At 45.1% G+C, this 21438-nt stretch overlaps 1 protein-coding gene across 1 annotated transcript in view; it reads left to right on the forward strand.

Moving 5' to 3' along the window:
* The first annotated feature begins 3433 nt into the window (after positions 1-3433).
* LOC114631269 (zinc finger protein 208-like) overlaps positions 3434-21438 on the forward strand; it is a 103773-nt gene continuing 85768 nt past the window's right edge. Inside the window, exons 1-5 of the mRNA XM_028779572.1 lie at positions 3434-3494; positions 5863-5969; positions 6125-6206; positions 7610-7736; positions 10695-10787. Coding sequence (XP_028635405.1) covers positions 5893-5969; positions 6125-6206; positions 7610-7736; positions 10695-10787 — 379 coding nt within the window. The 5' untranslated portion in view covers positions 3434-3494; positions 5863-5892. The remainder of the gene's footprint in view (positions 3495-5862; positions 5970-6124; positions 6207-7609; positions 7737-10694; positions 10788-21438) is intronic.

Below are 21438 nucleotides of genomic sequence, written 5' to 3' on the forward strand. Positions count from 1 at the left end.
TCTGTGTATCCCTAGCTGTCCTGGACTCACGTGTAGAACAGGCTGGCCTTGAACTCACAGAGATCCACCTGCCTCTGCCTCCCGAGTAGTGAGATTAAAGGCAAGTGCCACCACTACTCTGCATATCTCTTGTCTTTTAATACTTTAATTGGCAGAGAAAATGGACCCATATTCCTGCACCTCTATTAAACAGTGGATACAGAGACTCAGGAGTTTGAGAGCCATTTTTGACTACAGATTGAGTTTCAAGCCAACCCGGAATACATGAAAATTTATCTCAAAACAAAAACACAAGAGGATGGCTCAGCAGTTAAAAACAGGGCTCCTCTTGCAAAAGAGCCAAGTTCAGTTTCCAGCATTCACACAATAGCTCACAACTGTCAGTAACTCTAGTTATAGAGGATCTGCCGCCCTCTTCTGGTCTCTGCTGATACTGCACACATATGGCATACTTAAATTCGGGAAGGCAAATCACACATATAAAATAAAACCATCTTTTAAAAAAATAGAATAAGGTTCAAGGCTATATACCGGTTCTATGCACTACTTTATCTTTGGGAATCAGGGTAAGTGCAGGGCCTGCTGTCTTCACATCTGCCAGGAGGCGGCAGTCTCATGATTTCCGTCACCAGACAGCCACAGAATGCAAAACTACAATTCCCACAAACCTTCGCGCCCTGTCTTTTCTTCTCCCTCTTTCCTAACAAAATGTTAACACCCTAAGAATAGCTGCAAAGTGTTTTCCGTCTCCCAAACCATTCCTTGGTTCAGACATTTCTGCTAATAAACTCCGTTTTATTGACAAGCGCACCTCATGCCTCTCTGCTACTTTGACACTACAATACCCAGAAGTCGCTGCGCCACTTCAAGCCTACAAGTTGTGTTGCCTTGGAGACAGAGAAACGCTAGACAGTCGGTTGGGTGTTGGGAGAAAGACTGTGTGTCTTGAGAAAGCAGGATTCTGGCGGAGAAGCCTATTTGTTCGCTTTCTTTCTCTTTCTTCACTTCTTCATTTTAATAAATATATATGAATATATGTGTTTATATATGTATATGTATGTACAAGTTCTAAGGTTTTTTATTATTTATTTATTTATATAAGTACACTGTCAGAGGGCATCGGTTCCCATTACAGATGGTTGTGAGCCACCATGTGGTTGCTGGGAATTGAACTCAGGACCTCTGGAAGAGCAGTCAGTGCTCTTAACCTCTGAGCCATCTCTTTAGCCCCAAGTTCTAAGTTTCTTTATGGCCTTTTCCATACAATTTTTTTCTGTTTGCCTCGTGGCTGCTCTTCTCTCTAAATCCCTTCCTCAGCTTTGTATCCTCCCGTTCCCAGTAGGGAAAAGGACACATTTCAGGGTGGCATAAGCATACTGAGGCGTGCCCTCTCCTCATTTCCTCTGGGTCAACTGGCCAGTTGCAAGTATGACAGGAGAGGGTAGTCTGAGCCCGCAAGGCGTGTTAGGCACGTTCCCGAGGTCCCAAGAGATCTCCTGGGTGTTAAGTCTCAAACCTGGGACAAAAGTGTCTACTTAAGATATTAAAAGGGTAGCTGGGCAGTGGTGGCACATTCCTTTAATCCCAGCACTTGGGAGGCCGAGGCAGGCAGAGTTCTGAGTTTGAGGCCAGCCTGGTCTACAGAGTGAGTTCCAGTACGCTAGGGCTATACAGAGAAATCCTGTCGGAAAAAAAAAAAAAAATATTATAGAAAACCCCCCGGGTCCCCCAGCATTTCTCAGTCTGTACCTATTACAGGGCACTCCTGGCAGACATACTCTGCCCTCTACCCTAAACTTCTCCAGCCCAGTGGTTAGGCTGCCCTTCCCCCAGCTGTCCTTCCCTATACAATACAATACCTGGTTACCTGGTCCTTTCACCTACTCTCTTTAGCCTCCCGGCCTCTTGGTCTAGCCCTCCTCTCTCCCCTCCTCCCTCTCCTCATATGGCTTATGGTCATGCTCACTTTGGACTCTCTCAGACGTCCCTGACTTTGTCTTCCACTTATCTACAATAAACCTTCTCCTCTACCATAACTAGAGACAGTCATGTGGCTTCCTTTTTATTTTATGTTTTTCATTCACTGGGAAGTGAATGCAGCCTTTAGTCTCTCCCTTTCTGCTCTCCAAGATAACGAAAGTCCTGCCTCTTTTGTTGGTAACGTCATAGTTTCTCCTGGAGAGATGGAGATTTCAAAAGACTTGTGAGAATCTGAGCTGCACTTGGAGCCGTGCTTGGAACCTCGGTTTTCCCATCGGTGAAATAAAATTGCAGTATTTGCTCAGTAGTGCTGTTGGGAGAGCTATAGGGTCTTTAAGAACAGTGTTCCTCACACAAAGACCATTCAGGTGTCACGGCTGACGTTCATCATTGTCTTGACTGAATTTCTCTAGGCACTTATGTTTATATAGAGGTTAGATATACTGAATTGTGCAGCTGACAGGATTTCACTTGTGCACACACCAGTGATTGTGTTCTTGCTAAGGGATGCCGTAACACAGTCTGGTGTCGAGTCTACCCTTATCTGGTGATTGCTGTGCAACCCGAGCCATTCCTGTCCTTCATTGAGCCTAGAGTTTCCTTAAATATTATCCCCACCCCCTTTCTCCTTGGTGAGAAGTAGGTGGCCCCGGAAGTAGCTTGGAGTTATAATTTGATAACGTAGAACCAGAAATCATTAGGGTTGCTCAAGAGGTTTAAGACAGGCCTTTCCCCTTTAAGTGGGATTTCTACTGAAATTCCTAGAAAATTTTAGGTTTATAGCTTGGGAGGAAGTAAGGCCTTAATAAGCAGTGTTGAATTGTGCTGTGGAGAGTCTTCCATCAGACTCCAAGATGGGATGCTCTTCTTCCTTCTCACCTGTCCATCATTTCCCCTGTGGCTTTCGGAAGAGCCACAGAGGAAAATCTGTCCTACTCCCTCAGGGTCACAAGGTCTCCAGACAGCAGACAACGTGGTGGGGGAAACGCCCTTCCTTCAGATTCCGGGCGTGGACATTCTCAGTCCCTTGCCAAAGCCGGAGGCTGGTAGCACTAGCTCACTGTCGCGCACGGCGTGAGGCGCGTGGAAGCCCAGTGAGCCCGAGATGTGGAACGCTAGACGCACCCCCGGATGGAGGCTTGCTGCAGAGACACGGAGCTTGGCGGAACCCCTTAGAAAAGCGCTTAGCGTAGGAGTGCACACAGGGACCGCAGAGCAGCCGGCCTCTCTGCTCGCTATGCAAATTAGATAAGGGCGTGGCTTCACGCTGTCTCCGGGGTTCTGCCAGAGCCTAGTCGGGTTGCGCGTCAGGGGGCGTGGCTCTGCGCTCCCGGGGAAGCCCTAGGGGCGGGGCCGCACTGGCCGACGTCTCGATCGAGAGGCGGGGGTGGGAGGGTTGGGGGGGGGGAGAGGCCCAGCAGGGATCCCTGTGGATCCGGGAGGCTAGTGCGCAGGCGCGGGGACTCTGTCTCTGGCAGTTCTGTGGCAGCTGTGAGGACGCAGCAGGGAGACAGGTGAGGGGTCTGGTGAATCCTGAAGCTTTGTGTACGCTTGGCGTGTATTGTTGTGGCGTGGACACAGTATGAGAATCCTTCAGGCGACTCCCATGTGTGTGCGAGAGAGAAGAGAAATGGAGGGAGAGAGAGAAAGAGACAGAGACTAACTAGGCCTGTGAGCCCCAAGAAACAGGTGCGAATACCACCAACTGCGTGATGTGACCAGTGTGACGCGTGTAAAGGAAGACACTACGGGACGGGGCCGCTAGTGGATATAGAAACAGAGTTCTGAGCATCTCGGTTGTACTTGTGTGTGAGTGTGACAGACTGATGGAGCTATTTATCGTAGTCTGGGGCCACTCGGCTCGTGGGGCCCAGGAATAGGTGACTGTACAGGAACTGATTAGTGTCGTAGTGGGAAAAGGAAGCCACTGCAGGCTGGAGGAGGCCGAGGGTGTGGGCACACAGTTCTGAGCATCTCTATTGACCCTAGCTGTGCAGGTGTGAAAGTGTCTCTGTGTGTGTGTGTGTGTGTGTGAGAGAGAGAGAGAGAGAGAGAGAGAGAGAGAGAGAGAGGCTGATGAAGTTGTTTATCAAAGTCTAGAGATAGTGTGAGCCACCAGATGACAATGGCTTTGTGAGTGTGTGCCAGTGTGTGATTGACTGTGCTTCATCTCATTTGTTACCGTGGCAACGGGCTCCTCTAGAGGAGGAGATGTGATGGCCTTACTCTGGGAAACTGAACCTGTTAAGGATGAGTCTTTTCCTTCTGTACAAAGGGATAAATGGCACTCATCAGAGTGTTGATGGAAAGGCTAAATGGAATATGAAATTATACAGGTGAAATGCCTTGTATAATGCCTGGGACATCCTGTGTGCAGTGTAGGGTCTGGCCTTTGTTGTAGTGCCGAGAGTGGAGGTTTAGTATTGTGTTGTTGGCCTGTGTACAGGTAGGATTGTAGTGATGAATTCCAAAGGAGTTTGTGTGTCTGCATTTGGAATTTGGCCATCTTTCACCTCTAGCAGAGATTCTGGTTTGAGGAGTGATGCACCCCCCACCATACACACACACACACACACACACACACACACACACTCCTTTTACCTCTAGGCAAGCATCTGGCTTCTTGGTGTCTGCCCAAATATGGTCCTGAGGGAAAGGTGCATCCTCCCCTGACCTGTGGAACCTGTTGGATGTCTTCCTTATCAAGGTAGCTTGAGGACTTCAGTAGAGAGGTTGTGGGGAGTGGACACAAAGGGCGCCTGGCCAGCCACCTTTAATGCTAGCACACAATAGCACCTGGGAGACAGTGGAAGGTGGATCTCTGTGAATTCAAGTCTAGCCTGGTTTACAAATAGATTTCCGGGACAGAGCTACACAGTGAGATTCTAAAAACAAACAAACAAACAAAAAACAAACAAACAAACAAACAAACAGGTGTGGCCAGGCGCTGCTTCTTAAATTCAGGATGGAGACTCTTGTGGACACATGGGTAAAGAGGTTTCCTTTGTCCCTACTGGCCACATTTTGCCCACATTTTTGGTATAGCTTCCTAATGACTACACAGCTTGCTTTCTCCAGGGTCACCAAAGCTGTTTTTATGACCTGTAGCCACCTCCAAAATTTGTTAAGTAGAAAGCCTGAATTATCTCTCTCCTGCTCAGTTCCTCTCACCTTTCCCCTAGTAATGTCACAGAAACTGCTCACCGTCGCCTTCCTGATCTGGCTCCACCAACCTTCCTTACCTCACTGTCTCAGCACATAGACTTTTTTTTTTTTTGCCAAAGGGGGGGGGGGGGGGGGGGGGGTGGGGGCAGTGGAATAGGACGTCTAGGTGGGAGGGAGGTCTCTCAGTATAGCCCTAGCTGGGATTAAGGGCATGTTCCATCCCCCCCAGCCCCTCCCACTCCTGGCTGCACACAGCCCTCTTCTATCTCTACACATCAAGCCTGTGCTTAGCACAGGGTCTTGGCTGCACCTGGGAAAATTGTCTTCCCTGTACCCTGAGGCTCCCATTCAGACTTCAGCTTGCTGCTGCCTCCTATGAGAGGCCTTTCCCACCCCCTGCGTCACTCTCTGGTCCCCTATACTGGTCCTTGCTTTACCTCTTAGGGTATGCATGTGCCACCACGCCCAGTTTATGTTATGTTGGATGTGGAAACCCTGGGCTCAGTGCATGCTAGGCCATCTCACTCTACCAAGTGAGCTACCCGCTCAGCACGTGGTTTTTATTACGCGGCTTCTCTGGGTATGACAGCTCTGGGAGTAGCGAACAAAATCCCTGCTCTTAACCGTAAATCACTCCGTGCCCTGTGGACTTGTCTTCCCCACCCAAACAAATGGTACATGGAAACAGGAACTTTTCTGCTTTGGTTCTCATTACAGTGACTGGCACCTGTCGTCAACCGCCGTCAGATGGACGTCCAGGCATCGGTACTTTGTTCACCAGTGTTCTGGCCAGGAGCCTACTGTCATCTTAGGAACACACAACGGTGCGTGATTCTCCTCTTGCCCCTTCCTGCCTCTAAAGGGAGTGGGGGGTGGGGCTTATTTCAGGTGCCTTGGCCTGGAAGAGGTGATTGGGGGACGTGGGACGTCAGAACCACTCCAAAGGCCGTTGAGCTTCGTGATCTCTCTTTTCTGCTAGCACTCTGCCTCAGTCTCTGAATGTGGACCATCAAAGGCGTGAGGAAAGGATGCCTGCAGCCCGAGGGAAATCAAAATCCAAGGTAAGCTGTGACTGTAACCCTCGGTCATTATGGTCCTGCATGGTTTGTTTTCGCATTTTGTATGTGTGCCCTTCCCCCCGCCCCCCCAACCTGCACCCATTTTCATGGAAGCAATACCAATAGCCAACCCAGAGCGAGGCCCAGGTACTCTATATAAGTTAAGTTTTCCTGGAGCTGGGGAAGATGGCAGCTAAGTGTTTGCCATTCGAGCAGGAGGATCAAGTTAGGATCCCTATTTAAAAAGCCAGGTGCCGGCCCGTGAGATGGCTCAGCAGATAACAGCACCATCCATCAAGCCTGGTCACCTGAGGCTGATTCCCAAGACTTCCATTGTGGTAGGAGGGAACTGACTTCTCCTCCAAATTGTCCTCTGACATACACCTTGCACCGTGGCACATACCTCTCGCCACGTACACACATAAATAAGTAAATAAATGTAAAACAAAAAGTCAGAAAAAAAGAAGAAATACAGGCCAGGTTCAGTAACATCCATCTATAATCCCACTGCTGGGAGATAGAGAGGGGTAGCTCCCTGGAGCTCCAGATTCAGCGGGAGACCCTGTCTCAACAAACAAGGTGGAGAACAGCTGGTCGACCTCGGCCCTCCATCTGCTTGGCACGTGTATACCCTTACACATGCACACACCCAAATGAATGTGTACTATCTCCAACCCGGTACACTTCATCTTCCTATGTTGTGATGAACCATTGCTAACCGGATTAAAGGACGGATTTTAATTTGGAAGGCGCCAGACTGTACGATTGAGTGCCAGCGCCATATTTAGTAATTAGGTAAACTGCGATACTTTACCTCACCTCTCTGAGTCTTAGTTTCCTCACTTGTACTATTACTACGATCCTCTTGGCAATGGCTTACCACGACTAAGGGTGATTACGGAGTGAACCAGTATAGTTAGGTACTTAGACAAAAGAAAATGCCTCAACTATAAAAACCAGTAAGTCCAAATTGCTGTATTTTTTTTAAAGCAGCGTAATCTTTAATAACAGTTTTATTACCTTATTACATTGTTTGTTTGTTTGTTGTTTTTGGGGGTTTTGTTTTTGTGTTTGTTTTTTTGTTTTGTTTTGTTTTTGAGACAGGGTTTCTCTGTGTAGTCCTGGCTGTCCTGGAACTCAATCTGTAGACCAGGCTGGCCTCCAAGTCAGAAATCCGCCTGCCTCTGCCTCCAAAGTGCTGGGATTAAAGGCGTGCGCCACCACTGCCCGGCATCTTATTACATTATTAGGTTACATGCTATTAAAATTACCTAGTGCCTCCGCTCCTTGGGTCTGAGAACCCCTGTCCTGGTGTGTCTCCTGTAGTCACTGTTTTTCTCCAGCCGTGCAGAGAGCATTTGTGAAGCTTGTGGTTGAACAGACTTGTCCTTTTTCCTTCATTTCAGGCGCCAGTGACATTTGGGGACTTAGCTATCCACTTCTCACAGGAGGAATGGGCATGGCTGAGTCCCAGTCAGAAGGATTTGTACGAAGAAGTCATGCTGGAGAACTACCACAATCTGGTCTCAGTTGGTAAGGTGTTGTGGCCTATACTTCCCACCACAGCCCTGGTCAGTAATGCAGAACCAGCCTGTGCAGGGTGTGTGTCAGTTAGACTCTTTTAGTGTCTATGCGTGGTGTCTGTTTCTAAATTACACAGTTCTTTCTTTCTTTCTTTCTTTCTTTCTTTCTTTCTTTCTTTCTTTCCTTCCTTCTTTCTTTCTTTTTTTTTTTTTTTTCTGTAATCACAGAGTTAGACATCAATTACCATGATCAATTTTGGAACCTTTTTCATTACTCTCCAATGAAACCTGGTTGTCAAGAGCAATGCATTTCCCGCGTCTGTATATCCTGGGAGAGTGGGCAATCCCTAGCCGTCATTCTGTCTCTTTGGATTTGCTAATCTGAGCCTTGTATACAAACTGAGTCATAGCTATATGGCCACTTCTCGTTTAGCATAATGTTTTGAGGTTTACAACTATTGCTGCACATATCTATCTCAGTACTTTATTCCAGTGTATTATTAAATCATGGCATTGTATGGCTAGAGTTTGTTTCATTCATCTTTCATTAACCAATGGGTGTCTATGTTGCTCTACTTTTAGTGAATTACTGCTGCAAGCCTTCATGAATAGGTCTTGGGGCATATGTTTTTATTTCTCTTGGTTATATGCTTATAAATGAAATTAGTGGGTCGTATGGAAACTGCACATTTTTTTATGATTTATATATTTTATTTTATGTGTGAGAGTGTTTTTCCTGCATGTATGTGTGTGCACTGTATGCACGCCGGGTACCTTATGGAGGCCAGAAGACAGCATCAGATCCTCTGGAACCATGGTCACAGGTAGTTGTAAGTCACCATGTAGGTGCTAGGGATCAAACCCAGGTCCTCTGTAAGGAGTTGGCAGGTGTTAAAAGGTGAACTTGAACGTTGATTCAACACAGAGGTGTAACAGGGATGCAGCTACCACCTCGGAGGCTGTGGGGGAGAAAGGGAGGAGCTGATGGCTTTATAAGGCTGAAAGGGAGAGCCAAGCAAAGCTAGAATTCGGATTTTTGAAAGAGAAGGGGGGTGTGCTGTCTGGTTTGCTTATATGAGATGAGTTCTGCGAGTAGGGGAGTCAAAGAAAACTGGAAATTGAAATAGAACCCCAACTGACAAAACTGGCAAAAGGCACATTTAGATTGCAGAGCTTGAGGCCATGCAATGTCAAATTCTTTCACTTTGTAAGTCCTCAATGGATCCAGTTGCTGTTTTCTTCCTTTGTGTGTGTGTGTGTGTGTGTGTGTGTGTTTGTGTGTGTGTGTTTGTGTGTATATAAAACAATTATAGCTATTTTAACGTATAGTAATGTATATACTACTTGCTTTTTAATACATATACTTTTTTCAGCCTCAGAACCTTGGATGGAGGTCCAACATACCAGTGGATTATAGGATGAGGGTGATTTAGAGCTGAAAGATGATAGCGTAAGACCTTGTGCCAGAAGCACCTGACCCTATGTTCAGAAAAGTAATCTATTTTATAGAGTTAGATTAAATAATTCTACTGTATATAACTTAGCTTTCATCTTCTCTATGTGAAAAATTAAAACCAACTCTCACACTTAACCATTCAAGCCCAGAATAGTCAATATCAGAGCAGGAGGTTACCCCAGTACCAAACAGTGCTTACTTGAATAGCAGGCTGACATTGTAATTCTGACTATCTACCTGACTATCAGATCCACAGATTAAGGGCTCAGTGTCACAAGACTATCCCTACCTCAAATTCTGACTTAGTTTTGGTTTTACTGCTGTGAACAGACACTATGACCAAGGCAACTCTTATAAAGAACAACATTTAGTTGGGGTTGGCTTACAAGCTCAGAGGTTCAGTCCATTATCATCAAGGCAGGAACACTGCAGCATCTGAGCAGGCAGGGTGCAGGAGGAGCTGAGAGTTCTTCTGATTTAAAGGCTACTAGGAGAAGAGTGTCCTCAGGCAGCTTGGAGGAGGGTTTTAAAGCTCACCCTTACAGTGACACACTTCCTCCCACAAGGTCCTCCAACAAGGTCACACCTCCTAATAGGGCCACTCCCTAGGTGCCAAGCATATTCACACCACCACAGATACCATTCACAAACCCAGGCCTCTGGAGTTCCCAGCTAACTGCTGGTTGGAGGTTCCCACAAGCCGCCCTCTCCCAGGTTTGATAGAACTCAGGTGTGCGCTTTAAGTTTGCTAGTTCAGCATAAAAGATGCTGCAGAGGATGCAGATGAAGGGATGAGCCAGGAGAGACTGGGGAGGAAAGAGTGCAGTCTCCACGCCCTCTCTAGGAACGCTACTCCCCGTGTGTCCAGCAACCTGGATGCTCTCTGAACCCTTCCTTTGGGCTTATAAAGGTTTCATTATATTGGTTTAGTTGATCAGTCAGGAATTGATTTGATTCCCCAGCCCTCTTGTGAAGTCAGGGGACAGGATGGAGGCCAAAGTTATAATCACTATTGATTTCTTCAGCTGATCCTGAAGAGCTCATGTGTGTCTGCTATCTCATTAGCATATATGAAAGACACCACTTTGGAGGGTCAAAGTTTTTAGGAGCTGAGTGCCTGGAATCATGAATCTACATTTCTTAGAAATAACTATGTCCTCAGGGAAGTGGTGGCACATGGCTTTGATCCCAGGATTCGGAAAGCAGAGGCAGGCAGATCACTGTGAATTTGAGGCCAGCCTAGTCTACAAAATGAGTTCCAGGACAGTCAGTGCTACACAGTGAAACCCTGCCTCAAAACCTCATGTCCCCTCAAAAAATAGAAAAGAAGATCACCATGCCTACCCTTATTCCCACCATCCCACCATTCTGCACTTGCCCCTCACATTGTATCCCCACATCCCAGTGTGTTCTTACTGTGATGGTGAACCCACATTTCATTAGCACAGGACTTGGCTCTGCTTTTAGCGGTACCCACTTAATGATCGATTCCGATATTTGTCCCATGTGTAGGTCTTGCCTGCAGGAGGCCAAATATCATCGCCTTGTTGGAGAAAGGGAAAGCACCATGGATGGTGGAGCCATCAAGAAGGCGCCGGGCTCCTGGTGAGTGACTGAGAACCAAGGTCTAAGTCTTGTCATTGAAGCTGCAAAAGGTGCCAAAGCAATACATACACTGACTGGGCTATTGCTAAACAACAGAAACTTATCATACACAATCCTGAGAGGTAGAAATTCAACAACAGAAACTTATCACACACAATCCTGAGAGTTAGAAATTCTTTTTTTTTTTTTTTTTCAGAGCTAAGGACCAAACTCAGGGCCTTGCGCTTGCTAGGCAAGTGCTCTACCATGAGCTAAATCCCCAGCCCCAAGAGTTGGAAATTCTAAGAGGAAGAAGCCTCTAGCAGATATAGTATCTAATGATGAGCCAGGCTCTTAGTTGTTGCCTTTTTACTGTGTTGTCACAGGGGAGGAGGGGTAAGGCAACACTATAAGGACACTAATCCGAGCCAAAGGGCTTCAACTCCAAAACCTGATTGAGTCCCAAGGGCCGTCACCATGTATCCTAGTACTCCTTGAAATGTTTATAAAAGTCAGACATTTTTTTGTGGTTGATGGAGTTCTTTAATGGCTGTTCTGGGGATTTCCTGGAAGAGGTTCCTATAGTCTTCCTCCCAGCAGCCAACCAGTTTATGGCTCAGAGGCAGTCACCATGGGAGTGCTCCCTCTCCCTCCTCCTCCCTCTTTCAATCTTCTCCCTTATCTCTCTTACTCTCACTTTAAAAGAAACTCCTCTGCCCTTTTTTTTTAAACCCCTCCTTCCCCTTAATATCCCAAATCACTTTTGGCTCTTGCATACATTGAACCATTTCCAACAGTCTTCTTCATGCCTCAAGGCCTGATCCTGCTCTCTCCGCCCTTCCTCCTATTAAACAGGAGTTCACAGTGGGCGATTGAGTGCCAGAGCTTTTCCTGAAACAACTGCACCTGTCTTACATTTGTATTCAACAATCAGGAAGGGGACTTCCTCTTTGAAATGTTGCTTGAGAGCTCCCCCACCCCCACCCCGCTACACACGGCAAAGCCTCAGGCCTGTACAAAGAGGTCAGGTCTCCGTATGAGTCCTTAGGGTGAGAATAGCAAACAGTTCCTTTAGTCTCTACTTGATGGTGTTGTGGAGGGGTCTCCTTAAATACAACATAAACTCAAACACTAGTCAATGTGGATGACTAACATTTATTGTAAGAAATCAAGCCACTACTGAGCCACTACTGAGCCACTACTGAGCCACTACTGAGCCATCAGGACCACGGAACAGACTCCGGAGCTGAGCTACAACTCTGAGGAGAAAATGCACAGCATATTTAAAGGACAAAACCATGAAGCGAGGGGGAGCTGGGCGGGTTGTAGCATTGTCCAATCATATTTTGGAAAGCATAAGGGGTTTGTAGAGAGAGTCTCCTATAAACACCCCTGTCAGTAAAAACACCAATGGCCCATGAGCTGAGGCAGGAAATAGGAGGCCGGACACTGGCAGGAAGAGAGAGGATTCTGGGAAATAGTAAGAGTATAAAGAGAGAAGTGGGGAGAGCCGTGAGATAGGAGACAGGAGACAGACCAAGGAGGTGGAGGTAAACCAGCAGGTAGAGGAACTTGGAGGGACACTGAGGGAGATACTTGGAGAGACACTGAGGGAGACGCTGAGGAGATGAGAAGGAAGAAGCTGGCCAGGACCGAAGGAGACGTAACTAACTAAGTGGTACACATAGAATAGATTAAATGGTAAGATAAGTTAAAACCTAGGGAATGAACCAAAGTTTATAGCCTAGTTGTTTAATAATAACTAACTAGTCTCAGAGTTGTCATTCCAGAAGCCAGGGCTGGGAAAGGAAAACTTGGAATTTAAAAATGATTTCTACAGGGGTTGAGTAAGGGAGTCTTCACTGATCAGGTTAGGAACAGGCTTGTGGGTCTGGGAACATAAACTGGTTAGGCCCTGCTGGCAATAAGGAAATGTTTTCCTTGAGATGTCTCGACTCAGACAACTGTTTTCCTCATAATAAAAGCTATTTAGCTGGGAAGTCCCCAGGTCCCCTAGGGCCTGGGAGCTTGAATTTATTTTTTTCCTATTAAATGAAGTCGGAAACGAAATGGTGGTACTTAGATAAGTTTATATTGCTTCTTCTCAGCAGTGTCAGGAGTGCTTTGAGATACAGGTTCCTCCAGGCAATGCTATAGTGGGAGAATTAGGTTGTGCTGGGTGAATGGGGCACTGCCGTCCAGAGAGGCCCAATGACTTGGCAGACCCAGAGTTGAAACTTAGTCTGCCTTTGTATCCAGAAACATGGATCATCACCCTCCTTTCCTCTAGCAAACATGACTCTGTTTTCTTATTTCCTGTCAGAGGAGGTATCAGCTGATCTCTCTGATGACAAAACTCATGATGATGACACTCATACTTACATGACTTTGTCATTCTTTAAGAAGTGTCATCTCTTCTCTAACTGTTATTTTTGGCTTCCTTTCAGTTACTCGTTCCCTATGCGGATAAATTCCTCTTTGGTTGTCCCAGTTAAACATTGTTTAATTTGAGTCTTTAAAATAGCACTCATTGAATTTTTCTGCAGATCGCTATACCAGGAGCTAGGTATAAGCTGTGGAGAAAGGCCACTGATGTGTAGCTTTGAGTGACTTCGAACTTCTAAGAGTATGTGTTTGTCACTTTCCAGTCACTGACAAATACAGTGTAAAAAAGAGAGAGGTTTATTTTGGTTTCTGGTTTCAGAGGGTTCATTTTGGGGTTGACTGGATCCATTGTGTTTAGGCCCAAGATGGTGGAAATGTGGAACAAAGATGGCTTACCTGCATTGTAGCCAGGAGGTGGAGAGACAGGAGAGGGATGGAGACAAGGTACTATCTTTTCAAGGCATATCTCCAGGGACCTGCTTTCTCCATCTAGGCCCAACTTCTTGCTTTCCACCGCCTCTTAATACTGCCAGCCTGTTCAGAATCCATCAAGAGATTAATCTACCAATGAGAGCAGATAAACTCGCATTAGTCTTGTCCCCTATTAGTGATTAAACCCACAAGCCAAGGACCAAGTCTTCAATATATGAGCTCTTCTGGGAACATTTTCATGTTCAAATCGCAGATATTTATGTAATACAAAGAATCCAAAACAGTACCAACCTGCCAGGCAAGGTATGCCCACTAGTGTAATGTTGCCCTGAAGGTTTATGAATAAGCAACCATTCTGACTGGATTTGAGTCCTGCTCCACAAGGGGAAATCCATGCCTTACATTACACTCTTGCTCAAAAACCCATGGCTCAAATGTCACAGGCCCTGGGGAATGGGGGGCAGCTACTACTATTATTTATTTTGTTTTAAAAAAGAGAAGATGTTGCCCCGATAGTGTGGTATGTGCCTTTACTCCCAGCACTCAGGAGACAGAAGCGGGTGGATCTCTGTGAGTTTAAGAACAGCCTGGTGAGTTCAGGCCAACCAGAGTTACATGGTGAAACTCTGTCTCAAGAAAACCAAACTAACCAAACAAACAAACAACAACAACAAAACTAGAACAAAACTAAAAACAAAAAACATTTTTTCCCCATTCTATCCTGAAGTGTATTTTATTTCTTGTTTTCTGTTTGGTTATAGGAAAGTTGGTATTTTTAAACATCTTTTTTTTTCTTTTTCTTTTTTCCATATTCTCTCTCTCTCTCTCTCTCTCTCTCTCTCTCTCTCTCTCTCTCTCTCTCTGCATGTGTCTGTGTATGTATCACATGCATATGTGCATGCATTGAACATGTGTATGTGTGCATGTTTACATGTGGGCACAAGTGTGTAGGTGCATTTGGTGACCTGAGGTTGGTATCAGGAATCATCCTCCATCAGTCTTCCATCTTTCTCACTGAGGCAGAGTCTGTCAATCAAACCTAGAACTCCATAGCGTTATAGCTTGTCTTGCTAGCCAGCCTGTCCTGGGTATCCTGTCTACAAACATGAGGCTGGAATTAGACAGGCAGCCAGGACAACCTAACATTTACTTGGGTTCTGGGAATCCAGATTCTGGCTCTTAAGGTTATACAGCAAGTGTTTTAACCACTGATCCATATCTCCAGCCCAGGGGGGTTTATTTTTGTTCTTTCTCATACCTTTTTGTGTGTGCATACCTAAGGGTCAGTGGTAGATAGGCATGTGAATATTTTGTGAACATCAGATGACAGTGTATGGGATTTGGTTCTCTCCTTCCACCATGTGGGTCTCAGGAATCAAGCTAAGGTCATCAGACTGAGAAGCAGGTACCTTTACTGGCTCGGCCATCTCAAAGACCTTTTTCATATGGTTGAGCACATTGATTCAATCTTGTCATTATCTTGCTGTGTGTAGACATTCATCTACCTTCTAGAATTTTAAATATGTCCCATTTTATCTTAGTTTGCTTTAAAATGTCTTTAATAGGTGTGTGTTGTATGTTCTATGTGTGTGGGGACATGCATGCCACAGTGTATGTATGGAGGTCAGAGGACAATTTCGAGGAAATGATTCTCTCTTTCCACCTTTATATGGGTTCCAGGGATGTAACTTGGGTCTTCAGGCTTGTATGATATCACTGGGCTTAACGTTAGCATCTGGTCTGGATTAAACTCCCTAAGTGGAAACAGGGGATGTGTTAATATTCAACATAAGAAAAGAAGAAGTCCTCAGTCCATAAAGGCACAGAGAAAGAGCTTAGGAAGTGTCTGTAGAGATGGCTTAGTGGTTGAGAGAGCTTACTGTTCTTCCAGCGAGTTGGGTTTGAGTCTTAGCACTGATGGTAGGTGGGTACCTGTAACTCCAGTTCCAGGAAATCCAACACCATTAACTAGTTCCCCCATGTACCTACCCTTATAGGAACACTCACATAGAAAACAAAAACTTGAAAAAATAGATAAAGGAAACCAATGGGACTGGAACCAGGAAATATTCTACAATAGATTCCAAAATTCTATTTATTTATTTATTTATTTATTTATTTATTTAGAATTATGTATATATGTTTGTATGAGTGCAGGTGCCAGCAGATGGGAGAGACATCAGATTCACCAAGAGCTAGAGTTAGGTGATTGGTTGTAAACTACCCAGCGCATGTGCTTAGATCCTTTGTAGCAGTGGACACACTCCTGACAACTAGCCATCTCTCCATTTCCCAGTTTCTTTTAAAAACATCGTGTGTGTGTGTGTGTGTGTGTTTTGTACATGTATATAGTATATCTGAAGGGATTCTAGCCAGCCCGAGCATAGCAAACATGACTCCGACAGACCTTGCCCTTCTCCCCAATTCCCTCTGCCTAGCTAAAAGACAATTAGCTGACAAGATCCATTTCCTTATGTGGCCACTTCCTCCTCCTGAGTCTGACTGCCAAAGTTCAGCTTTCAAAAGCCCTCTTTGGCTCACCTAATTAATGTAGCCAAGTAAATTTAAAGACCTCATCCTAACACAGGTTTTCCCTTTTACCTTTATAAACTGCCGTTTGCCTATGGGCCACATCTGTTTCCTCTCTATCCAGATGCAATCCTTTGTCCCTCTGGGACAAATACTTGTTCCCTTCCCCTTCTCCCTAGTCCTCTGTCTGTCTCCTGTCTTTGTCTCTTATTTCCTGCTTTTTGTCACTCTGGAAAATAAGTCTCCTTTGTGCTGAGAACTTGCTCTTGAGGTGGCCTGTCCCTTCAACATTTCCTGCAGCTTACCCTTCCCAGTGCCCCCACCCTTCCTTGTATGTTCCCTTCCACTTTTTTGTTTTTTGTAAACCACTGAGTTCTTCTTAGTGCTGCCTGTTAGACTGTTGACTGATCTTGCTGGCTTGAACTTAGGCAGGAGACCATAGCTGCCTTGAGTTCGTGAGTGTAGTGCTCAGGGTCCGCTCTGTCCTGGACTCCTAATGTTCTTTCTTCTCCCTTCCCCACTGTGTTCTGTGAGCCTCGGGGACTTCCTGTTTATCTGCTCTTGTGGCTTCACAGTGAGATTACATGTTACTTTAATTCCTCCCTTTACCAGAATGTTTCCTTTCTCCTCATAATAATTTCGGTGGTTATTACCAGTTGCAGGACTTTTTTACCTACTGCTCATGGAGCAGCATCTGCTTCACAATCCAGAACTGTTCAGACTTGAGAAAGGTGAAGAGGTCCTAGACTGTGCAGTGCGTAGTGCATCCAGCAAGAGCTGGATCAGTCCTTCAAAATCACACGTGGGTATTTTGATAAAACAGGTATGGCTAGTCTTCTCTCTTAATTACCTTTCTGTCAATTGTGGTAAAATACTCTGATGAAAGCAACTTAAGGAAGAGCGGTGACATAGTCACTGTTCCGTTGCTGTGAAGAGACACCATAAGCAAAGCAGCTTTATAAAAGAAAGCGTTTAATTGGAGGCTTGTTTACAGTTTTAGAGGGTTAGTGCATGATCATCATGGCAGAAAGCAAACAGGCATGGCCCTGGAGTAGTAGCTGAGAGTTTTACCATCCTGATCTGTAGACAGCAGGGGAGGTGGGGATCGAGAGAGACAGAGACAGAGAGCGACAGACAGACAGACAGACAGACAGACACACACACACACACACACACACACACACACACACACAAACACAGAGGAAATGAGAGAGACAGAGAGAGAGACAGAGAGAGACTAGACCTGGTGTGGACTTTGGGAATCTCAAAGCTGGCCCCCAGTAGCATACCTCCTCCAACAAGGCCACACCCACCCCAACAAGGCCACACCTCCTGTTCCCATTTCACTAACTGTTGTTTAAGCATTAAAATATATGAACCTATGGGGTCATTCTCATTCACACAGCCATAAAAGAGCAGCTATGACTGTCAAGAAGTTATGGATGTTAGTGTTCATCCATCATTCTTTTTACATAGCCCAGGACCTCCCCCCATGTACTGGCATCACCCCCTGTTATCCAACACTATTCTGGGGAGAGGTGTGTAAGAGATTGGTATTGGCACAGGACCCCCAAGACCAAGTTCTCAGCACAAAGATCTATTTGCTCAGAGGGACAGAGGACAGGAAATAAGGGACAAAGACAGGAGACAGAGGATAAGGGAGAAGGGGAAAGGAACAAGGAAAGAGGGGAAGGGGATAGAGAGGAGGCAGATGTGGCCCATAGGAAAATAGTGGTTTATAAAGGTAAAGTGGGAAACCCTATGTTAGGATGAGGTGTTTAATTAGACAGGTTAATTATAGGGAGGGACCCATGGCTCTAGCTTTATATGTAAGGGGAGGATGGCTTTGTCAGGCATAGGTGGGAGAGAAAGTCCTTGGTCCCACGAAGGCTAGATGCCCCAGTATGGGGAAATTCAAGGGTGGGTGGGTGGGGGCACATCCTCATAGAAGCTGTAGGAGGGGTATGGGATAGGCGGTTTCTGGGTGGGAGGGAAATGGGGAAAGGGGATAACATCTGAAATGTAAATAATTATCCAATAAAAAAATTAATTTAAAAAAATTAGGTGAGACAAAAGGGGATTTTGATTGCTGGACTTTAATACTTGGATAGCTGGACCTTGGTAGTCAGACTAGGGAGGAACAAGTGGCCACATAAGGAAATAGACCTTGGAGGCTAGCTCCAGGAATGTAGTCTAAGGGTTTTTAACAAGGCAGAGGGAGTGTGGGAGAAGGTCAAGGCCTATCAGAGCCATGTTTCTAAGCTAGTTAGAGTCCCTTCGAGGTGAACAAACATCTGCTCACCCCAGACAGGGAATCAATGACAGACCAACTTAAGGACACCAGAGTCCAACTTGATAAAACAATGAGTTTTATTGGAGTTACTTAACAGGACTGTGAGTGAGGGATTACTTACAGAAGCAGAAATGACTGAAAGCTGCATCACCCAGGCCCACCCCAGCATGAGTGACAGCCCACAGAAACCAGGAAACCTGGAACATACCACATAACCTGCAGGCAGCTCAACAGGTTGGAGAGTCCTTTCCAAGTGACTGATCTAAGCCTCCTCCAGGCAGCACAGCTGGTTTCTGTTTCTTCCAGGCAGCTGGTTTGGTTTTAAAGTGTTCTTTGCAGCTCAGCTTCCTTTGTTTGAGAGGAACTCTCAGCTTTTATTATTTACTCTGGCAAGGAGGGGGCCTGGTGAATCTGACCAGTTTCAGGGACTTCCTGACAGTATCTTGAGGTATTTATCATCCTGCCTAAGAGCTTCCAAACAGAATGTAATGTTTCAATCTTGGAGGACACTGTTACACAACAGCACAAGAAACAGTTCATAAAGGCTGTAAAACTGGAACATACTGTACAACTTGCCTTGTCTCCCTAACAGGTTGGGGAGTATCTCTTGCAGGCAACTCAGGTATTCTGAGCCTCTTTTGCTTGAGAATGTCTTTCAGGAACCTTTACTGCTTGCATATATTCAGGAAAAGAGAAGCCTAATATATTTGTTCAGTTTCAGGGACTTCCTAAAGCCTTTGATGTTTACTTTCTGAACTTAACAAGCTTCCCTACAGGGTAATATGATTTTTATCTCTCTTTAGAACATCCTGTATCTTAATGAGTTTCCTTGCATGATGGAATGTTTCACATCCATTTTAACATCCTATGTCTTTTTTTTTTGTGTGTGTGTGGTTTTTCGAGACAGGGTTTTTCTGTGTAGTTCTGGCTGTCCTGGAACTCACTCTGTAGACCAGGCTGGGCTCGAACTCAGAAATCCGCCTGCCTCTGCCTCCCAAGTGCTGGGATTAAAGGCATGCACCACCACTGCCCAGCTACATCCTACGTCTTAATGAGCTCCCCCTTTACAACATACTATTTTATCTACCTGCTTTCCTACATCTTGCGTCTTAATGAGTTTCTTTCCAAGATGGATGCTTTTAATACTAGAGGAAAGTGCTATACAACACCCAACAATGGGAGGGTCTTCCTTCATTTATCCTAGTCAAAATAATCCTTCATAAGCCCAGAGGCTTCTCTTTCAGGTATCCAGTTGGCAATTGAGATAATCACATCTTCTAAAATATAATAACCGAAGACACTTTGAATAGTCTTATTCTTTTTGTTCTTAATGACCCAACATTAATAATAAACTAAAAAAAATCTTCAGTTCTCAGGTGTTTGAAATATCAGAATTACCAGATGGAGGAGATAATATGGGCCAGAAAATTTGTATTTATTATTTATAGTTCTTAGAAAAATCCTGTCAGGTAGCAATTGTATCCATTTCATTTAAATTTTTAAAAAATTACATGGTAGGGCTGGAGAGATGGCTGGGATGGAAAGATGGCTCAGCTGTTAAGCACTCTAGCTGCTCTTCCAGAGGTCCTGAGTTCAATTTCCAAAAACCACATGGTGTCTCACAACCGTCTGTAAAGGGATCCAATGCCCTCTTCTGGTGTGAACGGAAGACAGCTACAGTATACTCATACATAAAATAAAACTTAAAAAAAATTACATTATACACACACATGTGCATGCACCACAGTGCAGATTTGGAGATGAAAGGACAACTTAAAGGCTGTCCTGTACCTTGATCTAGGAGATCAAATACAGGTCAAGCTTGGTGGCAAATGCTTTAACCCACTGAGCTATCTGGTCAGCCCAATGGTCTCTAATTTAAAGAACATAATGAGGCATGGGAAGATAGTCAGCAATTATGACTCTTGCAGAGTGCTTATGGTGTCACCGTCACCCACATAGGGCCCTCTGTAGTATTTTTATTAATCTGGTATGACCCAAATGCTACAATATGTAATCTTTCTACATTATGTAGTATTTCTACAGTGAGATGTTCTGCTTGCCTTTTTAATGGGATATCTTCACTGGAAGGTTTGGTGTTAGCACACCAAGACCAAGTTCTTAGTACAAAGGAGATTTTTTGCCCCAGAAGGACAGAGGGCAAGGAATAAGAGACAACAGACAGAAGACAGAGGCTGAGGGAGAAGGGGAAGGGAACAAGGAATTGGGAGAGAGGGTATTTGTCCCAGAGGGACAAAGGACTGCCTCTGGATGGAGAGGAGACAGATGTGGTCCACAGGTAAATGGTGGTTTATAAAGGTAAAGGGGAACCCTCTCCCTCCCCACCCCAACCCCCGTGTTAGGATGAGGTGTCTAATTTTAATTGGGCGTGTTAATTAGGTGAGCCAAAGGTGGCTTTTGGTTGCCGCACTTCAATGCTTTGATGCCTGGACTGTGGTAGTCAGTCTCAGGAGGAGGGATTGGACAAATAAGGGAATAAATAGTCTTTGGTGGCTAGCTTTAGGAATGTAATCTAAGGGTTTGCGGGGGAGAGGGAGTGGGAGAAGGGCTCCTATGACAGCCATGTTTGCCACACTCAGGCTGGCTATAGCCCTTCTTCATTCACAATTTGCTGTATACCTACTTTATACACATATGACATGCCCATATCATACCAGCCACATTTTAGATACCCAGTCAGTACATGTAACTAGTTGCTACTGTATTGAATAGCACAGCTCTAAAGCCTATGCTGTGTTTATTGTGCCTCAATAAATTAAGGTCTATAATCAATATGCTATATAAGTACTTTATTGTTTGGAAAAAAACCTTTTAAAGGTACTTTTTTTTTCTTTAATTTTGAGACAAGTTCTTATTACATTGATTTGCATATATGCATATGTGCTAAGCTGACTTTGAATTCAGGACCTTCCTGATTGTCTGGAATTCAGACACGACAGCACTGTCATCAGCATAAGTAATTATTTTGAGCCATTTCAGACTAATATGTCCTTCTCCAATTTGATCACTAAA

Source organism: Grammomys surdaster, unplaced genomic scaffold (genome assembly GCF_004785775.1).
Source record: "Grammomys surdaster isolate TR1022 unplaced genomic scaffold, NIH_TR_1.0 355, whole genome shotgun sequence".
In the NCBI taxonomy this organism is placed as follows: domain Eukaryota; kingdom Metazoa; phylum Chordata; class Mammalia; order Rodentia; family Muridae; genus Grammomys; species Grammomys surdaster.